General features: G+C 42.9%; 1 protein-coding gene across 1 annotated transcript; it reads left to right on the top strand.

Annotated features, from left to right (window-relative positions):
* The first annotated feature begins 22,737 nt into the window (after window positions 1-22,737).
* LOC120840017 lies at window positions 22,738-23,265 on the top strand. Its single transcript, XM_040210441.1, has one exon. It carries the CDS (start codon window positions 22,738-22,740, stop codon window positions 23,263-23,265), a length of 528 nt encoding a protein of 175 aa, XP_040066375.1.
* Window positions 23,266-25,018: the final 1,753 nt, after the last annotated feature.

Here is a 25,018-nt window from a genome sequence, read left to right on the forward strand (position 1 = left end):
GTCTTCTGATTTTTTTTAGACAAACAGCTAATACCAACAATTGCTTGTTTGCCGCTAACGGGTTCGCACTCTCTACGATAACGGAGAGCTTTCGTAGACCGTTTTCGACGTCACGCGACGCTCCTCAACAACCCGCTATGATACCCAGAACTCTACAGTCAAGGCCATCGGCGCGCAGGCGCAGTAGCGGCTTCTTCGTTGCGGAGGGCTTAAGAACGCAGAAGAGGAAACGCGGTCTACGAAAACTCCCTAATAAAGTCTTAGAGTAACACAGGCAAGCACTTTGAGTAAGCAAAAATTAGCGTTGCCTAAGTTTTATATCGCGACGCTATTTTTAGGTTACCCAAAGCGCTTGCGTACGTTATTCTAAAACTCCCTTATAGTGAACGGGATATTTTTAAATGTGATAGATGAGACAGGCTGGCGGGCATATGATTGCGACTTCATTTTCTTACAAGTTCAAACACAGAACCGTCGCGTACACAGGCAAAAATCATAAACCACAAAATGCTATCGCCTTGGTTGAGGAAGTTGAGCAGGAAAACCACGCCATCAGGACGGCGACACTCCAATTGTGTTAGTTTGCGGCGGTCACCTGGCCCGCACGATACCACCATTTGCAAGCTGCTGCAGCGATATCCTTGTCAATGCCTCATCCCGTTTGCAGGTCGATGAAATTGTAAATGTTCGGGTGAGCCCTCCCTGGCACCGTGTTTATCTTATGGTGCCATGTCTCCGAGGTTGTTTCGGGAGGGGGAGAAGTGATGTGAGCAAGGGTAACAGACACTGGACACATGAGCCTAATCACCTGCTACCGAACAATACAAACGAACCGAACGATGGCCGAAGCGGGAAGGTTGTTTCGGGAAAGGGCGAAACGGGAAAGGATGAAACGAGAAGGTCGTTTTGAGCCGGGTCGAAATGGGAAGGTACAAACGGGAAGGTTTTATTGGGAATGGGTCGAAACGGGAACCACCCGTCGTCTCCCTCTTTGCTGCCTTCTTTCTCTCTCATTCCTTCGGCGCCCTCCTCCCTTTCCTCCCCTCCGGCGCCTGCGTCGCCACACCCACTTGCCAAGCTCTCCCAATATTGGCTCTGCAATGCAGTAGTAGATTTTTGTAGTCTTTACAGTTGAATGTGAATATTCGGCAGATATCTCTCAGGTTGGGGCGAAAGACGGTTAAACGAATGCGTTTAATCATTTGCCTTAATTCGCTACCCATCATTTCAAGGCCTGCGTGGCCTTGTCCTGGGGGGTGACTATGGCTGTCGCAGTGAAGGAGCAGTTTTTAATAGGTACAAGTACAAAGTATAAAAATAAAAGGATCTATGCGCTGATCAAGAACGAATATACTAGCCATTGTAATGTTTCTCTCCCAAGCACTTGTGTGTGATTTCTTTTTATTTTCAGCTACTTGGGTGCCTCAAGCTCTGAAGATCATAGTGGCCATAAGCTTGGACTCAATCTTCTTCTGTTTTCCGTCCAGGACCATTGGGGGGAGGGGGGGGGGGGCAGGGCAATCCCAGCAACAAGAGCATCGCAGTAACTCCCTGCTTGTGACTTTTGATTAGCGTCACGACAGGGCAGTCCTCGTGCCACCAGGTGTTAGGTATGCCACTCGAAATAAGCATTCGTCTTACCTATCTCTTAAGCGAAACAGCAAAAGCACTACTAACCCTAAAATACAAAAGACATGATCATATCTTGGGTTGAATGGAGTTCCAATTACAAAAAGGAGTCTGCGGACTTGATTATCATATGAACTTAAAGCCTGCGGATATAGGTTCCATGGTGTCACAGAAATAGCTTCCTGCAGATGGCTTCGCTCGTGCTATACCCAAACAAATTGTTTAAATAATTATTGTGTTACATTGTGTCATTAATCTTATGTACCTATCGCACCCAGCAGTCGGAAGATATGAAATATATTAAAACAGGAAATTGCTAATTGTCAGCTCAGCAAAGATTATATAGTGAAGAGAGCATAGCACGTTCAAATTAAGAAAACAATTCAGTGCAGTCCTATATTTAAGGTTCACATATGTGTAATTGCTCTTCATAATGAAGTTAAAGTGCTTAAGTTGTGGCCCGTTACAAGCTTTCTATTAGTTTTAAAATATGATATGTAGTTGTAAACAGCTCGCATCAAGTTTTTTCTTGAAATACATAGCTTCATAAAAATTATGTGGATGTTTGCAGTAAAACATGGTGACACCTATCTCTAATGGCACGTGTTCCACTTATTCGGAATTTGTTGATCCTGTAAATATTGTAGGTCGCAAAATAAATTTTTGTGCTGTGCAGTGGGCACAATTATCCATAATGACTAGCTCTACGGGAACTTCATACGTTTACTACGTTAAGAAAGTTTCGCAAAACTAATTATTTATTTTATTGAGCTCCTGCACTAACCTTGCCTCTAGAAACTTTTTATATTCTTTACGATGCTGAGATAAAATTCTGGAAATAGTTTTTTTTTTAGAACTATGCTAGATATTTCCATTTCATCAACTTTCTTCCAAAGCATTCGAGAGAGCCAAACCTTGTAATGTACGGAGGGAACTCACCGAATGGCCCGGCTGGCAGTTTGAAACAGTCGGCATTGTAACAGTAACCATGGCATTTCACTTGCTTATGTAATGCTTATTGTCTCTGATCAAACTGCTTTTTTTGTCTACACTCATTTTGGGTAGACTCATTCACCCAACTCCCTCTCGAGACTGCAGCACTTGGTTCTCCGAAGTAATTTGCCTGAATATAGATGCAACAGGTTTCTTTAAATGTACGTCTAACACATATTCTTCATATTGAATGTGTTAACTGTATTCATGACCATATCGGTAATTGTACCCACATTTCACCTAATAATTTTTGTTTTGATATTTGAGCTTTCGACAGTACTTTTCTACACATCTGTGCTTGTTGAGCCGTACGCAAGCCCATACATCTTGTCTTTAACTCTTACATCAATATATATAAGTGTTGATGCCGAGTGAGAATTCAAGGTCCCGAATCTGTCGTGCGAGTTAAGTAAGAACCAATAAAAAGCTGTACAAAGGAAATTTTGCTAAAGGGGGGCTGTATGGGCATCAGCATAGCACATGCCATGCTAAAAAAATTAAAGCTCTGGTTAGGTATGCAAGGATGACAGTGCTGTGCCGTTTCTGATGTGTCACAAAAAAACCTAGTGGCATATAATGTTCCTTATGGATGTTTAAACTGTCAAATTCAAAGCCTAGCATTTTTATTCAAGAATGTTCTTCACTACAGATGTGCTTAGAAATCTGAGCCAGCAACTCATACATGACTATGTGGCAAACACTAATTTTCATGTTTATTATAGTTTACGAGGTCTAGTCTGCATTGATTTATTGCATTCAAGCTGAAACTGGAAAGGGGGGGTTCTCTGGGTATGAATAAAGAGGTAAAAATTTCTTGAAATCAAAACATTTGAGAACAAAATGGGATGGTCTTAGAACCGTAGCTTAGATTCTCATTTATTTGTCTTATCTCTAATTTTCACTTTATTTCATGTCAGGCATTTAGTTTTCTAGAGCGCAGCTCTTAGGCACCCGTTTCCGCGTTTTGCGGCGTCGCTGTCGGCGTTACCGCCCCACCAAACTTGGCAGGAAATTGAATTACTTTTGAGGTCATGTGACATTAATTTTTCCGCTAAGCCTAGCTCAAAACCTTAATTTGTTTATGGGTGACATGACACGGTCATGCGACGTCATTTTTCCCGCTACATTTAACGGGAAAACTGAATTTGTGTTGAGGTCACGTGACGTCAATTTCCCCGCTAAATTGAGTGAGGAAACAACCGGCAACATTTAGGAAAAATTTCCTGCTAAATTTAGGAAAAACTCCCGATAAATGGGAGGGAGCAGAAGAGAAGGAGGGGAGGGGAAGGAGGGGCATCCTCCTCACATCCTCCTCCTCAAGATCTGCGCTCAAATTTCGCATTACAAAGAATCGTAAACGTCTTTTATTTTTCATCTCATGTTTATTCAATTTTTATATCGCAGGTGTGCTCACAGCACAAATCTGGGTTGTGCTGATTCTCTACGCACAAGTTAGGAACTCCTGAGTGGCAAGAGTGGGAGTTTGGCCTGACAGCTCAAGGGACACCTTTGTTCACTATTGAATTTATAATTATCTTTTGAGCAAAGTTAAGCTTTTGCTGCATGCAATTCTTATAAAACTAAATACTTGCAACTAAATTTACCATATCACTACATTTCGCATCTGCTATTAGTGCTTCTCGAGGAGCTCGGACAAGATCCTATTGGTGTGCAAACATCATTCTTGCTTGAAACCACACGCTGATGTAGTGACTCAAGGACATCCAGCTTTACAATGGAACGCTGGATGTCCGTAAGTCTTTCTTGAACGATGCAAGAGGTGAAGGAACCATACAATCGTATCGTTATTGGGGACCTTCTATGGGTTTTTTTTTTGTATGTTTGACAGATTAAAAAAAGAGCCGTAAAAGCTACACGTACGCGGTCTTTGCACGTTAGTTATATGGTCAGAGAGGCGTAGTATAAAGGGCTAATTGTAATGATGAGTCGGCTTATTAAAGAGGAGTGCCAGACTTCGTTTAGAAAACTAGATGGAGGTTGATGCTAGCGTAGTTTTATCCCGTGAATCTGAACATCACGTTCGTTTTCCCCGAAGATATAACTAAACGTGAGAAAACTCAAAAACAAAGGTCTGACCAGTAGTGATATCCTAAGGGGATCGTTTTGCCGCCAAGCGTGTCTTGCTGATGGGCCGCGCGTCCAATTGCAAGCTTGCTACGCATATTCTCCCCCACTGGCACCAGCCGTGGCATCTTTTTCTGCCATTTTTAAAAATAGCGTGTGCGTGCACAGCTTTGATAGGCACTGAAGATGCGTGAACGGAGATTTTGAAAGCTCTTTTTGTAACGTCACTCTCTGGGGAAGAGTGCCTTCAGCGGTACTATAAAAATATTTCTGTGCAGCCTCAATTAACCAAATTAAGAAATCATTTTGATATTCGAGATCCTGGAGGTCAAAATGAAGATTTAAATGTGTTTCCTCAAATACAAAACTGCTTCAGCTTCCCTTTTAAGTATAATATATTTCTTAAAATATTAATTTGTGAAAATAGACCAATGATTTTACTTAGAAACTTGCTAAGCATCATCGGAAAACTCTAAATCAACTCGTTTTGTGAAGATGTAAGACAAGAGCAGCATTTTACAGCGTTCTAAAAAAAATCCTCAATTTGGACGCGTTTCCAGACCTCAGTTTCTTATCAGACCGCATCTTTGCGCCTGCGATCCTGCTGCCCGGTCGCCGCAGTGCAAAGCCGTCCCTCGCCTCCCTCGTAGGATGGAGGGAAGCAGAGCGCACGTGTGTTGCCTGTCTAAGCACCTGGGGAACACAACCGTGTGCACAGAGATGTGCTCCGATAAGAAACTGAAACCTAGAAACTCATCCAAAACGTTTTTACAGAATGCGTAAAATGCTACCCCTGCATTATATCCTTCTAAAAAGAATTGATTTAATGGTTTGCAATAACTCAGCAAGTTTTCTAATTGAAACCTTATGTTCATTTTCACTAACTAAAATTAATTAAAAAAATGTTACTTAAATATTTTACGGATTATTACGATGAAGCCCCTATACTATGTACACCTGACCGTATAACTCGCCTGCACCAACCGCATTTCACGATCTTTTAAAACCAATATGTAAAGCTTAAAATAATCACTCTGTATAACAGTGAAAAGGCAATACCAGCATGGTGCAGCCATATAGCTACACATGCTAGTATCACCTTTTCGCTGGTATGGGATGCCCCATATTACGTCATGTATTAAATAAATAAAGGGCAAACGCCAACCAATCCCTAAAATATCGTAGGGTCCCAACGTTTCGGTGCCGGCTCGGCACCTTCTTCAGGGGGGCTGTTTAAAAAAGAAGCCGCTTCTTTCTTTTCTTCTGCGGTGAATGTAGGGCAGTATCTTCGTTTTTTACGGTGGTTAGTTTTCAAACCAGGTGCGGTACCTTCGTTTTCTTTAAAGTTGGTTATTTACAAACGAGGATCAGTATCTTCGTTTTCCTCTATGGTAGGGGCCTGTTTCTTTGGTGTCTCCTCTAACTGCCGTAGTCCACTGACGTATGCTGAGCGCAAGGTGCCGGAGGTTCGATTAATATTTTCTGGTGTGGTCTGTATGCGCCATGACTCAATAAAGAGCCGTTGCCGCGAGTTAGTTTCTACATCCAGGATTCGGGTATTTTCAAAGTCGATGCTGTGGTCATTGCCCTCGCAGTGTTTCGCAACAGCGCTACGCTCTCGATCGAATTTGCGTACGTCATTTATATGTTGGCGGACTCTTTCCTTGCGGTATTTTGTTTTGCCGACGTATGAAGCGGAACACTCAGCACAGGGAATTCGGTACACAACGCCTTTTGTTTTTTCTCTCGCTGGACAGTCTTTCGGACGAGGTATTAGGCGCCCAAGTGTCGAAACAGGTTTGTGAGCCACCTGAATACCTTCTTTTTCCAGCGTATGGGCCAGAGTTTCGCTAGTTCCCTTTATATAAGGTACACAGACGCGGATAATAGAGTGGGACTGCGTACTATTTTTTTGGTCTGCCGAAATGTTCGGCAGACGTCTGCCGAAATGTTCACCTTCAAGTCAATACGTTATGTTTGTATGGTTCCGTCCACCTACATGGTTCCGCAAGATCTACTACGCTGGTATAGGGTGTCCCATAATACGACACGCTTGTATGGTTCCTTCCGCTAGTATTGTTCCGCCGTAATCCACTATACTGGAGCCGCCTTTTCGCTGTTATAGGATGTCCCATATTACGCTTGTATGAGGCCTTTTCCATCATCTTTCCATCATCGAGATTTTCCAACAGGGGTGAAACAGCAAAAGCAATACTAAGCCTAAAATGCAAAAAACATATTCAAATTTTGGGTTGGATGGAGTTCCAATTACAAAGAGGAGTCTGCAGGCATGATTCAGATGTGAACTTAAAGGGGCGGTGCAATGATTTTAACACTGAACGCATGTGCACCTTGTATTTTTTATATTGTTTACTTCGGCATAAGTAAGAAAAAAAGTGCCACCATACCCCCCAATACCTCTATTTCGCTGCGTAATCGTAAAATAAAAAAAAGCTTTTTTTCCCAACCTGCGGCCACATGGTGGCCGCAAATGGAACCTGTAGTGTGACGTCGTTCGGAGTGGTTTTTGTAAGTGATAGTGTTAGGCAATTGTAAGCTTGATTTAAGGTTAAGTTTAAAAAATCTTGTTGTTTAGGCATGCAGAAACGCTTCTAAAGACTAATATTGCCGCTAAAAGGGTATGAATTATTTGTGGCGCCATCTACCGCAAGTCAACAAAACCTGCCGCAGCCGTCATCCGTCGACGCCCGAGGCGCTTACGGCGGCTACACGAGCAACCCGGACATTTTTTCTTCCCCTCGCTCGACGGAGTGCGTTGGTCGTGGTCCGTAGTATCGTGGTATCGTTATTGTTCCTGGTGTCTCGACCTCGACTTCGACTTCGACTGCCCGCCGCGTCGCAAGCATCTTGCGCTCGACGTCGCTCAGGCCGTCCGCCCATGCCGCCATGTTGCGCGGGAATCGGCGGGAGAGCGGGAGAGCGGCGAGCCTGGCGAGCAGGCGAGCGGTGGGGGAACGGAAGCCAGCAGAACCCAACCGGAAACCAACGCCACTCCGAATGACGTCACAGGCGAAGCTGTTGCATCTTCAATGTTGAGTTGAGGGGTGCCAGAGATACCAAATTCTTTTATTTTTTTCATGAAAACTAGGGCAAGCAGGAGAGAATAGTTTTCGGTCCTTCGTTTCATATGCAGCCGGGATCAATTCCCGCAATTAATTAGCCAAAGTTCGCAAATTGTTGCACCGCCCTTTTGAAGCCCGCGGATGTGGGTTCGACGGAGTCACAGAAATAACTTCCCGCAGATGGCTTCGCTAGTGCTATGCCCAAACAAATTCTTAAAATAATCATTGTGTTACGTTGGTGTCATCAACCTTATGTACCCACCAGACCCAGCAGTCGGGAGATGTGAAATATAAAAAAATGGGAACTTGCACATTGTCAGCTCTGCAAAGATAATATATTGAGCCGAGCATAGCACGTTCAACTTAAGAAAGCAATTCAGTGCAGGCCTAGTTTTAAGGTTCACATATGTGTTATTGCCTTTCATAATGAAGTAAAAACTGCTTAAGTTGTGGCTCACTACAGGCTTTCTATTAGTGTTAAAAAGTGTTATGGTGTGTTAAACGGCTCGCACCAAATTTTTTCTTGAAATACATAGGTTTGTGGAAATTATTATGTGGATGCTTGCAGACAGTCATGGTGAGACCAATCTTTAATGCCAAGTGTTCCAGGAATTCAGAGTTGGTTGAGTCTGTAAATATTGTAGGTCGCAAATTAAATTTTTATGGCACGCAATGGGGCACAATCATCCGTAATGACTAGCTCTACCTAGGGGAACTTTATACGTTTACTACGGCAAGATGGTTTCGAGAAACTAAGTATTTAGTTTACTCAACTCCTGCGCTAACCTTATCTCTAGAAACTTTTTATATTCTTTACGATGCTGAGATACGATTCTGGAAGCTGTTTTTCTAGAACTACGCTAGGCATTTCCAGTTCATCATTTTTCTCGCAAAGCATTCGAGAGAGCCAAACCCTGTAATATACAGATGGAACTCGCAGAATGACGCGAGTTTGACACATTCGGCTCTGTAACAGTAAAAATGACATGTCACTTGCTTATGTAATGCTCATTGTCGCAGATCAAACTGCTTGTTCCGTCTGCACTCATTTTCAGTAGACTTATTCAGCGAACTCGCACCCGAGACTGCAGCGCTGGGTTCTGCGAAGTAATTTGCATAAATATAGATGCAACAGGTTTCTTTGAGTGTGCGTGTAACACGTATTCTTCATATTGAATCTGCTAACTGTATTCATGACCATATCCATAATTGTATCCACATTCCAGATTATTTCTATTTTGGCATTTGAGTTTTCTTCAGTACTTTTCTCAACATCTGTGCTTGTTGAGCCGTACTCAAGTCCATAGATCTTGTCTTCCGCTATTACATCAATATATAAAACTGTTGATGCCGAGTGAGAATTCAAGGTACCGAATCTGTCGTGCGAGTTAATTAAGAACCAATAAAAAGCTCTACAAAGGAAATTTTGTTAAAGGAGGCTGTATGGGCATTAGAATAGCACATGCCATGCTAAAAAGGAATACAAATTCTTGTTAGGTATGCAAGGATGACAGTGCTGTGCCGTTTCTGATGTGTCACAAAAAAAATCAATGCCATACAGTGTTCCTTATGGAAGTACAAACTGTCGAATTCGAAGCCCAGAAGTTTTATTCAAGAATGTTCCTCAATACAAATGTATTTAGAGATCTGAGCCCCTGACTCATACATGACTATGTGGCAAACATTCATTTTCATGTGCATTATAGTTTACAGGGTCTAGTCTGCCTTGATTTATTGCATTCATGCTGAAACTGGGAGGGGTTCTCTGGGTATTAATAAAGAGATAAAGATTTCTTGATAACAAAACATTTGAGAACGGACAAAAGGAAGGATCTGAGAACAGAATCTTAAATTCTCATTTATTTGTCTTATCTCTAATTTTCACTTTATTTCATGTGAGGCATTTAGTTTTTTAGAGCACAGCTCTTAGCCACCCGTTTCCGCGTTTTGCGGCGTCGCTGTCGGCATTACCGCTCCACTAAACTTGGCAGGAAATTGAATTATTTTGAGGTCATGTGACATTATTTTTCCGCTAAGTCTAGCTGAGAAACTGAATTAGTTTATGGGTGACATGACACGGTCATGCGACGTCATTTTTACCGCTACATTTAGCGGGAAAACTGAATTGGTGTTGAGGTCACGGGACATCAATTTCCGCGTTAAATTTAGTGGGAAACTTAACCCGCTAAATTTAGTGGGGAAATTTTCCTGCTAAATTCAGGGAAATTTTCCGGTGAATGGGAGGGAGCAGAAGTGCAGGAGGGGAGGGGGAGGAGGGGCATACCTTCCCATCCTTCTCTTCAAGTTCTGTGCTCTAATGTTACATTACACAGAATTGTAAACGTCTCATATTTCATCTCATGTTTATTCAACTTTTATATTGCAGGTGCCCTTGCAGCACAAATCTGGGTTGTGCTGATCCTCTACGCACAAGTTAGGAACTCCTGAGTGGCAGGAGTGGGAGTTTGGTCTGACAGCTCAAGGGACACCGTTGTTCAGTATTGAATTTTTAATTATCTTCTTTTGAGCAAAGTTAAACTTTGCTGCATGCAGCTCTTCTAAAAATAAATACCTGCAACCAAATTTACCAGGTCACGACATTTCGCCACTGCTCTTAGTGCTCCTGGTGAGCCTCGGATAAGAGCTTACTGGTGTGCAAATATCATGTTTTTTGAAACCACTCACTGATGTAGAGATTCGCTGACATCCAGCATTCTAATGAAACACTGGATGTCCACAAGTCTTTCTTGAACAATGCAAGCTGGGAAGGAGCCATACAATCGTATCGTATTGGGGACATTCTACAGGGTGTTTTTTTTTGTATGTTTTACAATTTTTTTTAAGAAAGCCGTAAAAGCTACATTTACGTGGTATGTGCACGTGAGTTATATGGCGAGGGCGGCACAGTATAAAAGGCAAATTTGTAATGATCTGTCGGCTTATTACAGAGATGTGCCAGACTTCTTTCAGAAAACTAGATGGAGGTTCATTCTAGCGTAGTTTTATCCCGCGAATCTGAATATCCCGTTTGTTTTCCACAAAGATATAACTAAACGTGAGAAAACACAAAAAAAAACATCCTACCAATAGCGACGTCGTAAGAAGACCTTTCGGCCACCAAGCGTGTGTCGCTTAAGGGCCGCGTGTCCAATCGCAAGTTTTCTAGGTATATTCTCCCGCACTGGCACCAGTTGTGACACATTTTTCTGCCCTTTTAGAAAATAGCATGTGCGTGCATAGCTATTTGATAGGCGCTGAAGATGCGTGAGCAAAGATTTCGAAAGCTGCTTTTGTGATGTCGCTCTCCAGGGAAGTGCCTCCAGCGGTACTTTAAAAATTATTCTATGCAGCCTCGATTAACCAAATTGAGAAATAATTTTGATATTTGATTTCCCGGAGGTCAAAAGTAATATTTTAATGTGTTTCCTCAAATGAAAAACCGCTCCAGCTTCCCGTTAAGTATAATATGTTTCTTAAAATTTCTATTTGTGAAAATAAATCCATGGTTTAAATTAGAAACTTTCTAAGTATCATCAAAACCCTCAAAATCAAATTTCTTTGTGAAGATATGAGACAAGAGGAGCATTTTACGTCGTTCTAAATAAATGGTCTATTTGGACGGGTTTCTAGACTTCGGTTTCTTACCAGAGCGCATCTTTGCGCCTGCGATCCTGCTGCCCGGTGGCCGCAGTGCAAAGCCACCTCCTCGCCTCCCTCGTAGGATGGAGGGAAGCAAGGGGCACGTGTGTTGCGCAACTAAACTCCTGGGGAGCAGGACCGTGGGCGCAAAGATGCGCTCCGATAAGAAACCGAAACCTAGAAACGGATCCAAATAAAGCGTTTTTACAGAACGCTTAAAATGCTACACCTGCGTTATATCCTTCTAAAAAGAGTTGATTTAGTGGTTTTCGAGGACTCTCGGCAGGTTTCTAATTGAAACCATCTGTTCGTTTTTAGTAACTAAAAAGTTAATTATCAAATTGTATTTAATTATCCGGCTGATCGTTACGGTTAGGTCCCTATACTACGTACCCCTGGCCGTAAAACTCGCCTGCACAAACCGCATTAATTTAGCTTTCACGACCTTTCTAAACATAGATGTAAAGCTTAAAACTAAATCGCCTTGTACAACAGTGAAAAGGCGATACCAGCATGGTAGAGCCATATGGCTCCACCACGCTGGTATCGCCTTTTCGCTGTTGTAGGATGTCCCATATTAAAGTTATGCCTGTTTGGTTCCGTCCGCCTACATGGTTCCGCCATAAACCACTACGCTGGTATAGGATGTCCCATAATACGACAGCTTGTATGGTTCCGCCCACCTGTATCGTTCCGCCTTAATCCACTTCACTGCAGCCGCCTTTTCGCTTGTATGGGGTGTCCCGTATTATGGTTACGCTTGTATGAGCCTTTTCCATCTTCTTTCCACCATCGAGATTTTCAAACAGGGCGGTGTAAACAGTATATACAAGGATATGTTAATCATTGTTACTAGTGGCCATCCTTGACTTCTTATTTCTGATTCACTGGGCCCGATCCTGCTTGCGATTTTAAGTATCGACGTCGACCATCGCAGCTACGATTCATGCTTTTGCAGCCCGAGCGATGTCCCGACTGAAATTGGCGTCCGAAATCTCATCATGCGAATCAGGCTTTAGCGCCCATTCTGCAACGACCACGCGGAATGAATCGCCGCAAGTCACATTATGCACAAGACATTTTACTGTGTAAACCGCTTCGATAATTTTGCTGAGATCACTCAAGTAGGTAGACATTCATTGCCCAGGAAGACATAGACTTAACAATTCTAACGCCAGACAGAGCACGGGAACTGATACCGCCGCCGACAACATCGCATTACAATGGTTTGTTTATGTGCGACGGCGAGCCTTTTGCCCGCACACCATTGCGCATGCGAGGCGCCCGTGGCGTCCGCTAGGGGAGCTTCGTTTTTTTGTAAGCCTGAGTTCCAGCGTTGCCAGATGGTGAACTTCGGTGCCAGATTTGCAAAATTTGGTCAAATTGGGGGGCTACTGGCTTTTATGTACCGGAACGGCTATACCAGACAATATCTGGTGAAAACTGGTGAAAAATCTTGAGGAATGGCTTGTCACTTTTATTAATCTAATTAATCAAAAAGGAAGAGTAAGACATTTTGAAACAACAAGCAGTACTGAAAAATTGTGATGCACATCTGGGCTGAAGTGTCTGTGTTTGATGGCGAAGTGCCGGATGACTGCACGTTATTGAGGAGTGGAATATTTAAGTACAGAAACGGGCTAGGAGAGAGAACACACAAAGAGTTAGCCCTCTATGCCTTATCTTGCCTCTCTTGCCCAGTGCCGAATGCTGTAGTGGAAGAGAGTCTTAGCCAAGTCACCTGCACCAAGACGAAGTACAGAAATAAGATGTCTGTTGCAACTCTGGATTCTATTCTTCGTATTCGCACAACATCGCCATGGAAGTCTGGCTACTTTGTGCAGTTTTTGACAACTGATGACATGCTTAGAAGGTTTACGTCAGACAAGTACGAGGCAGCGTAGTGGGATCTGGCACTTGTTAATGTATTTATGTAACCTATTTTTTTATGCTCCATATGTTTATGGATATTAGCGATGGATGTGCTAAATTTATGTGTCAAAAGATATTCCGTGTCTGTATCTGGACTTTGTATGAAGTTAAGTGTTATGTGACTGGATGTTACGTTTATCAGTTTTTTTCTTTGGAGCTTGTCTCCAAAACCTGATATGAACTGAACTTTATCATGGTGTTGTATTTGGACTTCGTTCTTACGCATTCCTTTTTCTTACTGCTGAGCAGAGAATGTATGCTTAATTTAGACTGCGAGTGCCTTTAAGTGCAATATTATGTGGCCTTTATTACGTGTCGGTGGCCTTCATTAATTTGAATTTTCTGTCTCAGGACTACCCAGCACTAACATCTCATAAATATTGTATATTAAGAAGTAACAATGCCGATAATGCACGACATGTCTGCTTTGATCCTTTTATATTGCGCTGTGAACAGACTTACTGTAAATGACTTAATTTTCGCGAGGACCTAATAAAGCTTGGACTTGGGCTAGTTGGTTGTCCAATCAGCACGAAATGAAACCCGAACGCCGGAACGCGTTGCCGTTGATACAGGCTGCTCCACCTGGAGGGCCTCTAAGAACTAATGAAAATGCGCAGGGGTGCGAGGGTGCGGGTCCTACTAAGATGAGCTCGACCCTCGCGCGGCTCGTCTGGAAGTTCCGCGTTTCGCCGGTGCCGCGCTGTAAGCGCCGTCGCATACGATAGAAAAAGCACTGTCCCTCGCTTTGCGTATCGGATTCCCAGCGATATCTCTTCAGCGCTGTCATTCATTATTGCGTTGTGTATCGCAAGTGCGAAATGAAAGTTGAGACATTTCGTGCACAGAAGACACGCGGTGCTTGATGACGTGTCACTGGAACCATGCTGCGATGAACAACGTGCAACGCGCGGTTTTTGAGAAATAGCGAAACGTCATAAACGCGAAATAATATTCGTTTGTTCGCACGACCATACTCTTAATGAAAAAAAAAGGATGCAACACACTGACGCGGTTGTTTGGGATTTATGAGCAATGCGCATTTTTTTCTGCGAGGTTATCAGTCAATTCTTAAAAAGAAAGGAATTGCTTTCTGACGCTCTCTTTGGTAACCACCGATATGCCAGGCGTGTCAATTCGGGAGCGGAATGAATTCATCACCCTGTCTGAGCAGGGCGTATTGCAAAGAGCTATAGTCAGGTTAAGCGGCCACCCATTGTCGACCGGGCGATATGGGGCGACAGTGCGGCGACAGAAAAGCACCCCACGTGACGACGCTTACAGCACGCCACCGGCGAAACGCGGAAGTCCCAAACGAGCCACGCGAGGGTTGAGGACATCTTAGTAGGACCCGACCCTCGCACCCAGGTGCGTTTTCATTAGTTCTCAGGGGCCCTCCAGGTAGAGCAGGCTGTATCGGTGGCCACGCGTTCCGGCGTTCGGGTTTCATTCCGTGCCGATTGTACATTGATAGACGTGCTGCGCTGCCAAGTTCTACAGAACAAACTCGTGACTAAAATTGAAAGGAAAAGGATGAGTTTACATTGAGATGAGGAGAAACACAACGAGCACGAAATTCGCGAAACCAAAGTTTCGCGAATTTCGCGAATCGCCTACAATTCCGGTAAAATGCGAACACATTGAAATTTATATTGAGATCACTCCGCGTCGCGAAAATTAGAACCCGCGAAATATTCTAAAATTTTAGGGTTGACTTAAATTACGAAATATTGAGCCCGCGAAAGATAAGTCGTTTACAGTTTATTAGTGAACCCCCAGAAAGCTGTCCTTTTGCGAGTGCATGCGTAAAAAAAGCTGAAGGAAGTGGAAATACATAATAGACGCGATATTTTAGTGTTGGTAAAATTTCGGCCAGGATTTGGTGCCAAAGCATTTTTCCAATCTGGCAACGCCGATGTCTATACACGTTGTAAGTCCGGCCTCAGCGCGCCGCCGTCTTGCTCAGATGGGGTGCGCTTGGACGTGTCATAACCCGATTACGAAGCCTTGTAAACGCGAGGTAATCGAATTATGGCCCCACACACGCATACCATAACCGAGCAATATGGCGGCGCCCTGGGCCCTGACTTTCAAACGTGCATAGGGTTGGCTAAATTTCGGAGGGGGCGGGCTTTGCTGAAGCCTTATAAACCTCCCGCCTGAATACGTCACGGCTGCATGTACGCAAGGCAATTGCGGGTAAAAACTGCGCATGTGCAACACCTCCTGTGAAAATCACAGTCCTGACTAGCAAGTGCCTTGCGTTCGCGAAAAGCTACTCGGCTGTCGCTTTAGCTGCCCTGTCAGGTGACGTGTTGTGTGGTGAAGATGAGCTAGAAAGCAATTCCAAATTGCGACTCGGGAGCGCAAATTCAATGTTTCTTTTATCGCTTAAAAATATTTTTCAGTAATCTTTCAGAAAGAAAAGACAATAAACTATTCTAAAATCGTAATTTTTGGTATTTTCGCTTGGACCACCTCAGGGTAGAATAAACGGCTCATTAGACAGAAAAATTGAACTTTTTCTTCTCTGATTTCGAAATATTTTTTTTTTGTAAAGTTGTTTATTTTACGGCTTCCAACATTCTTAATCTGAAATTATAGTGCTTCGAATAGAAAAAGTTAGACTTTTAAAGCTCAAAACGATAATTAAACAAACAATTTAGGAATGTCTTTATTTTTGTGAATTGCTTATTATGTTTCGAAAATATCTTAACAAGAAAAATTTCATATTCATCACAACATAGCAAGTTAAACGCCGTTGAAATTACATTAAATAAATTGTAAGATGTTTCGGAAAAAAAAAGATTTTTACTTATTTTTAGCAAAATGCTTACTTCTATGCCCATTTTAAAAATTCGAACGACGCTCACTTACTTAAACGAATTTGTATCGGCGAAAATACTTTAGAAACAGGTAAGGAACCTGAAGGAAGAAGCCATAACTTTTAAAATGATACACTTTTACAGACCTCTGTTACACGAAATTTAAGCGCAGCTCTTGAGGTATTTTGATTTTGCGATATACCGTGCTGAAGAGTTTCAGAAAGAAATATCTATATGCACAAATATAGATCTCGTACTGCTGCGTACATTATATACATTCCTGACATCCACGCGCGCTCTCGTCGCCTCCTCTCCTTTTCCTTGATGGTGCACGCATAAGCTATATGGCAGCTAAAGGGAGCCATGTGATTTAACGTGGGACAAACCCAGTAGACCATATAATGACTTAGAGTTAGCTGAAGAAGCAAAAGCAAAAACTCAAGATAGCTATAGCATTGCCTGTTAAAGATTGCCGTAAGGGAAGCCAGCGAATATTTTTCAGCAAAACATATAGAAATCTTCAGATGGCTAAAGAAACCAGGGGAAAAGCTATAGACTGCTATATCATGACAGCTAACAAGAGCCACAAGGTAAACAATTGAAGGCTCTTTAGTAGATCATACAGGTAGCCATAGATGGATACGAAAAAAAAGAATTTATAGGCATCTGTAGCATGCAGGCTGGAAAGACCCATGAGGTATGACATAGTAATCTAAATAGCAGTCCATAAAAAGAGGTCCAGGTAACTAAAGAAACCAAGATAAATGCTACCTGCGGCTATAGCACGGGTATGGGGTTCCTAGCAAGAGAGACCAATAAATAAAGACGTAACTCATAAAAATTTCTTTAGCAGACCATACAAGGAGCTAAGCACCAACTCCATTTTGTTTCATCACGACGCGGTGTTGGTGCTTGGGGATCATTTCTAATTTGACGGTGTGGACTATAAGTCACGATGGGGAATGCTATGTATGTGTCATTTAAAAAAAAAACAAGACTAAAACTTTTGTTTTCAAAACGCCGCGATTAGCACAGTGTTACAAGATACGCGAAGGTGTGAAGTCTAGTTTTCAAGAGTTTTCTACCTCTACGGTTCTTTTGATAAGGTGAATACGTGCAGAAAAAGGAAAAATGAGGCACGGTTGAACTACGGTTGGTGCTGAGAGAGGCGCCTCGGTTTGAACTCAATGATACTTGTGGTCGTCCAATTAATTGTTTTTCGAACATGAGCGTGGGGAAACTGTCAAGTTGTCTGGACCTAAGTCAGTGCTTATTCACGTTCACATAGCTCTCTGATCATTTGCACAGCCGTCTGCTCTTTTAAATTTACCTGCTTTTTCAAACTGTCGCCCGCTTGTTCAAACACTAGCGCCCTGAAGACCAAACGATGACTCAGTAATTTGGATGACATGTAAGTGCAGGCCTCAGAAGTCTTTTAGATGTGAACTTTATTTTGGTGTAAGTAGGCTCCGTGTAAACAGCAGGTACAAGAAGATTTTGTTCAGTGTTACGTGTGGCCATCACCGAATTGTTATATCATATACACTTGGTCCAATTTTGCTTGCAATTTCTAGTATCGACGTCAAGCCTCGTAGCTGCCGTGGAGGCGTTTGGAGTCCGAGCGACGTCGCGATTGAAAATAGCGAGCAGCCTCTCATGATAAGAAGCAGGCTTTAGAACCCATTCTGCGGTGTTCACGCGAAATAAATCGCCGCATGGGACCTTATTTACGCGAATTTTTGCGCTGTAACGAGCCTTGTTTATTTCGCTCATGTCAATAAAGTAGTAAGACATCGCTAGGGAGACATAGTATCAACAGTGCTAACGCAAGAAAAGACAGCGGGTTCAGACACCCGACGTTGGACATAACTTTCCAATGGTTCGTCGAAGCGCGACGGCGCACTTATTGCCCACACTCTATTGCGCATGCGGATCGATGGTGGCCTGTCGCTTGGGGTGCAGTGGTTTGTTTGTAGGCATGAGTTGGTATATAGATTGCTTAAGAAAGATAGGAGTCGCCATAGGCAGCTACGGTACTCTAGCTAAACAAGCCTATAGGGCAAGCCATAGAAATCTATGTAGCAGATCATAACATGTGCTGTAGATGACTAAAATACCAAAGTAAACATTATAGGCATAAATAGCACACTTGCTCAAGAGTCCCATGGAGTAAGCCATAATAATCTCTAGCGTAAACCATACTAGAGGTATACATCACTAACGATACCATAGGAAACACAAAGGCAGCTACAGCAGACTGCCTAAAGAGACCCACAAGGAAAGCATACAAATCTCCGTAGGGGATTATCCAAGGGGGAATATATGGCTAAACACAGCACAGGGAAAACTGTAGGCAGCTGCTATTGCACCGTGGCTAATGAGACCCATATAGTATGCTATAGATATCTTTATACCAGTGTATACAAAAAAATAAAGACGGCTAATGGAACGAAAGGAAGAAATATACGCAGTTTTAGCACGCCGCTTAAAGGGAACCATAGGATAAGCCATATAAATGTCTAAAGCAGACTACAGGAGCTATAGATGTCTAAAAAAACCTAAGTAAAACAATTGGCAGCTACGACACGCTGGTGAAAGAGAGTCACAATGTAAGCAATAGAAATATCTAAAACATACCATAACCGGAGCCATAGATGGCTATAGAAATCATAAAATGGTTCATAGTGGCTATCGCACGCCGTTGAAAAAGACTTTAATAGTAAGCCATAGATATTCCCTAGAGCAGGTCATATAACAAGATACATGCGGCTAAAGCAATCAAATAAAATGCTATAGGAAGCTGTAACACGCAGGCTAAGGAGATATTTAGACAAAGCAATAAAACATTCTTTAGATAACCATTTAAAAAGCTATAGACTGCAGAAGCTAACCCGTGATAATCGAAAGAAAAATCTAAACACCCAGAGGAGAGACTATAAAAAAACTGAACTCAGCCATAGAAGCAGCTATGCGACTTATTTTCTATAGCCTTCCAAAAAGAGTTTTTTTTTTCTTTTTGTTTTGTATGGGGTAACCCTTAGTGTCAAAAATTTGTGTTTCTTGTTTGTATTGAATTTAACGAAAGCGAATTCCTTCTTAACATCTCACGATCAAGACGTGCGGACTCCGTTCACTCTGACCAATCGACTGACGGGCCCATAATAATTTCACTGTTAACGTGACTTAAAAGAGTGATTTTTTTCGCAGTCTCGAACAGTCTCTTCAAGCTGAGGAGATGTCATCTCTTCAATTCTAACTTTTGCTGGATTTGCAAAATTAATTTGTGCGGTTCGAAGAGCAACTCCAATTCAAAACTTCGTCAAAGTCACCTGAAAGACAAGTGACGTCTATTTCAATCGATATACTTAACTACCAAATCGACTTCATGGTCCTTTTATATGCGGCACATACAGTAGATAAGAGAAGTGCATGATCGTCCGGTTTGGGCTCGTGACAATATATGCGCCCACATCCGTTCATGTAATGGATCGTACCCAATCGTGCTGATGAAGGCAATAGCCGATTTTATGAATGTCCGAAAGTCAGTGCATGTACTTTGTTTGGCCGACACGAGCGTGTGGCTATGATATCTATCTATGTAATTCGTGGAGGCAAACACAAATTCTAAAGTGTCTTAATTGCATACGTTATGAATATCGATCCTTAAATATTTCTAAGCGCTATAACTGAAGTACGAAAAACTTTAAATTAATTCTCAAGGGATGTTAGTAGAAGATCACGTGAGCTTTTGCAGTGCGACGAGTGATTATATTAAACTCTGGAAGCATAGAACTGGCATTTGATCGACAGCCTGTTGCTCTCTCTCTAAGCTGATCGGATGAGCACTGCTCAGTTTTCAATAGTTTATTCTGCGACTACTATACTTCCTTTCATGGAAGTGCGAATGGAACCGAGGTTACGGCCAAGGGGCCAATCATGCGAAGTCTAAAGCATCGTGATGGCCATCTTTCTCTGCGTGCTCATCCACCAGCTGCTCCAGTCGAGTGTAGAAAGTGCGCCGTTTAGTATTTGTTAATATGAGGTAAAACGAACTATCAAATTTCTGTATGAGCCGTTACCAACCTAAGTAATACTGCCTAATCAAGGACTAATGTTGCGTGCACCTTTAGCATTATTTCAGTCAAAACATTTTTCAGAAAGAAAATAAATTCGTATCGTTTTTTTTTATCTTGTGTGTGTTTTCCACTGATATAAATCCAACATCCGTCAAACGTCAAGTCTTTTTCTGACAATATTAGGCAAGGGTGGACGTCGACCCGCAGAGAAATGTGTATTTCACTGTTTTATTTTGATTCAGATAACGTCCTGTTTTCAAATTTTTGAGTTTTACCTCGAGCGTTAGTGCAACACGTTCACACAATTTTAGCTTCTTTCAATGCCACAAAACGCTTTTATATTAAAAACCGGGAACAACGTACCACCCTCCCCCCCCCCCTTCCCTCCCGTTATCAGGTAGTTTACCTGTCAACAACGTTGTACGCAGAGTTGGTAAGTTCGTTTCACTTTAATGACGTGGTGGTTGACGGATGTAGGTTCTGATGATGAGGAGGGGGATGGCGGTCATTCCGCTTTATATAAAATTGGCTCTCGTGGAAATAAATATTGAGCCGTATTTTCAGACGTTGCTTTTTTGGTCTTTCTTGTTTCCCATGTCTCGGGATATTTTATTTAGTGATAACATAATACCCATCAAGGGAAAGTAGTGTTCTGCTTCTGAATATGAAAAATAGCGTTAGTGACACCGAGAGGCAACTCCTCGTGCTATTGTCCAAACTCCATAAACATATTCGTTCATTTTGAAGAAAAACGAGATTTAATTGCTCATGTATTTTTACTTAAAAATTTTCCTGGCTATTCAGAGTCTAAAAAAGAGCTTACAATATCGAAAGACAAAATGAGACTTATTAGGAACAGCATTCTAACGAACCACAAAACAGTACATCAACTAAATTATATCAAGTTCTTTAATTATAAAATGTTTCCAAATTGGTGCCAGTGTTATATTATGAATAAATATTTACAATCTTGTAACATCAATGGTTTTTGGCAACCAGTTGCAAGCAGCTAATGACTTCGAAGAATAAAAAAAAATTGAATGTCAAAGTATTTGTGCGAAACTCCCTGGTCAATTTACGTTGTGAGAACTAGTGTTCTCTCTCAACAATAAAATTATCACAAGATAGTGAGTTTGTTGTGTGAAGCCGTAATATATCATGCCAACCAAATCATTCAACCTTTTGTTTCTGAGCTCCCTGCGTGAAACATTTATAGGCCTAGCAAACAAATTATTTTTGCTGCGTTATTTGTTCCTTTGTACAGGTTGCAAATTAACATAGCTGTACTCTAGTGTGGATTTTGGGAGCTTAGCTATGTTTGTGGAAATATGGAAGTTCATTAGATCGGCTGCGCTTACTAGGCCAGTCCTCACAAAGGCCAGTGAGCCGCGAGCTTCACCCACATTGGGGTCTGGGAACCTTACGTCAAATTCACTAAAAAGCACTAAAAGCATTATAACAAACGTTATGTGTGTGTTAATATCAGTTAAAGTTTTCAGTGATGGTAGCTTTTACATATGCAGCTGCGGGAGGCATTTATTTACCACCACTACGCAAAACTAAGAATACTTCAAAACAGCGTTCTCAATACCTACTTGAAGACGAGAGGGCAGGTCAATGCTCAGAGATATTTCCCAGTTCCGACACCAGCTTTTGATGCTTTAGTTTATCATTCACTCTAGTAACGTCAGCCAGGGTTTCACGAGGCCACAAAATGTTTAGGACTAATTTCGGGACCACAACTCCTTGTAACTTTGTTATTACATAAAAAAAAAAAAACTTTATTCCCAATTTGACTTTTGAGGCACTCTCTGCAAGACTGTAAGAGGGACGGGGGACTGATTTTGAATTTAAATGTAATGAGCACAGTTCTCTAAATAAAAAGTATAATGAAATCTGCAGAGTTGATGAAAATCCTAATCGCTTAAAGCTTCTGTATAATTTAATTTCCAACTATTTAATACTGTTTTGGCGAAGTCAAAGAATTCTGCGTCGATAACTTACTTCTTACTGAAAGTAAGTGCAGTCATAAGAAGCACACAGTAGCAGCTAAACAGTGGATACACCACGACGAAAGCTGTGCTGAACGTTTGACAGTTTTTTTTAATAAAAAACTGGCGCTTTGGCACGCCACGTGTTCTTAACGTTTGCAACTCGTGTGAAGAAACCTTTCAGCGGAGCGGGAAGAAGACGAGGAGGTTCGGGGCTGGGCCCGAGCGCGAGCTGCATTTCTATCGGTGATTTTCGTTCGGAACTGGGAAGTGTGAGTAACGCAGTTACCGGTGATTAAAGTAGTGTTTTTTTCTTGTAGTCATCAGCGCTTCGGCTCAATGATTTCGGCATTTTGGTGCCGAAACCCGGGATCAGGACTGTACGATGGGCCAGATGAGAAGGTGTCACAAGCGTTGATGGAACGAGGCTACAGGACAAGACACCATCCAGCTCGAGAACGCAAGGGACCATAACGACGCTGCCATGGATAGGCTGAAACAGAAGCGAAAAGCCCTGCGTTCACAGGTAACAAAGCTGCTGACGGAAATCGATACAGCTACCCAAACCGAACTGCTGATTGAGGACGAGCTCAACGTCTTACTGACTCGTCTCAACGCGCTACATGGTCAGCTTACCGAAACGGACTCTGCCCTCGAACCATTGTTGGCAGCAAGTGCCATCGAACAAGAGTATGCTCGGATCGCCGAGTGCAGCGATCGTATCGTCACCTACTCGGCAAGACTGACCTTCAAGGTGCGGACCCTACACGAAAGAGCGAGTACAAGCGGTCAAGAAATCGCAACAAACCACCGCAGTCCCACTTTGTCAGTCAAGGTCAAGCTACCAAAGCTTGAACTCTTGAAATTCAACGGACAACGTCAACAATGGCAGCCCTTCTGGGAGCAATTCGAGCAGGTCATCCATGGTAACCCAGAACTGTCATCAGCCGAGAAGTTCCACTACCTCAGATCGGCGTTGTCGGGAGAGTCTGCTGCAGCGATTGCCGGATAGCCACCAACGGCCAGCTGTTATAAAGATGCGCGGGAGATCATAACGTCCCGTTACGGCGACGAGGCGCTGCTAGTAGATGAACACATGATAAAACTAGCAGAACGGCAGCCAGTTCGAACCTCGCAAGACGTCCGAGGACTACGACGACTACACGATGAACTCCAAGCGCATATAAGAGGACTCAAGTCTCTATTGGTTAACGAAGATTCTTATTCGACTCTCCTTTGCCCCCTTGTACTTCGGCTGATTCCAGAAGATCTTGTGCTAACTTTCAACAGAAATGTCGTTCGGAAGAAAGAACAGCGTCACCCGGAAGATGTGGCTGTAAACGCGGCTGGCGAAGGAAACCAGCACGCTGTAGAACAGTCCCAGCTAACGCAACTACCATCACTTATGCAATTTCTGAGAATTGAAGTTGAAAGTAGAGAAAGAACGACAGTCACAAAAAAAAAACAGAATCAGGAGGCATAATAAGTAAAGCAGGAAAAAAGAGTGGAGTAGCATCTCGTGCAGCAAAGCACAATTCAAAACCATGGACAAAAGGAACGGCCGCGACACTTCTACAGAAAAGTGACAAGCAGAGCTGTGTTTTCTGCAAGTCAGCAGACCACGAGACAGAGCTGTGCACAACAAAGGTAGGTCTTCCCGAGAAGAGGAAGATTTTAACGAGCTCGGGAAGACGCTTTAGGTGCACGAAGAAAAACCACCTGGCCAAACAATGCAGGAAAAACATTTCTTGCTCCAACTGCCAAGGTCGACACGCATCAGTCATGTGTGACCCAACGTTCTTGTCAAGCTCAAGAGACGATAAAGGCAGGCAAGAGGAAAAACTGACTTCTGCTGGTCTAGTGGCCCTACAATCTACGATTAAAGACGGGGTCAACAAAACCGTCCTCCTGCAAACAGCGACAGTGTGGAGCTTGGGACTGAAACGGCGCATCCTTGTAAGAGTGCTATTCGACGGCGGAAGCCAGAGGTCTTTTGTCACAGAACTACTCTCACGAAAGCTCAGATGCAAGCACCTGGGAAACGAAAGACTGAATGGAGCATTTGGCGACCACACGACAGAACGAAACTTTCGCAGAGTTCTTGTGACTCTTGAAAATCAGAGAGGTGCCCGTTTGGAAGCACTTGAGACAAGCCGTATTTGTGGTCAACGATTGCCCTATCCAAGAGAAGCATTGCGTCGCCAACTGAAAAAAATGGGATACACGGCCGCGGACTTCTGTGAAGCTGAGGGACCCAACGGCGTGGACACACTGATTGGTGGCGATTGCTATTGGAACTTCGTCACGGGCCAAGTTAGGAGACTCGACGGGAAATTTCGAGTAATCGAGACGTGGCTTGGCTGGACCGTACACGGTCCAACAGAACTTTCAGCATCTGTCATCAAGAGCTGACAGATGGTCGTTCTCAACGCAACGACAAACAACATGGATGCATCTGAAATGATTCAAAGGTTTTGGAACCTTGAATCGATTGGTATAACCGACGAACCTCATCCAGAGACACAACCCGTGATCGCGTGTTACAAAGAAACAGTTAAGAAGATCGGTCTTCGGTACGAGGTGGCCCTCCCGTGGAAACCCGTAGTGAACTTAGTCGATAACAAACAAGTTGCGGAGAGGAGGCTTCAGCAGCTAACAAGGAAGTTAACTCAGAACCCTAAGTTGATGAGGGACTATGACGCCGCGATCCGGAAGTACACCGAAGGTTGAATGGCAGAAGAAGTGTCAGATGAGCAGACTAGATC

The sequence above is a fragment of the Ixodes scapularis genome, unplaced genomic scaffold (genome assembly GCF_016920785.2).
Source record: "Ixodes scapularis isolate PalLabHiFi unplaced genomic scaffold, ASM1692078v2 ptg001063l_1___fragment_4___debris__unscaffolded, whole genome shotgun sequence".
In the NCBI taxonomy this organism is placed as follows: domain Eukaryota; kingdom Metazoa; phylum Arthropoda; class Arachnida; order Ixodida; family Ixodidae; genus Ixodes; species Ixodes scapularis.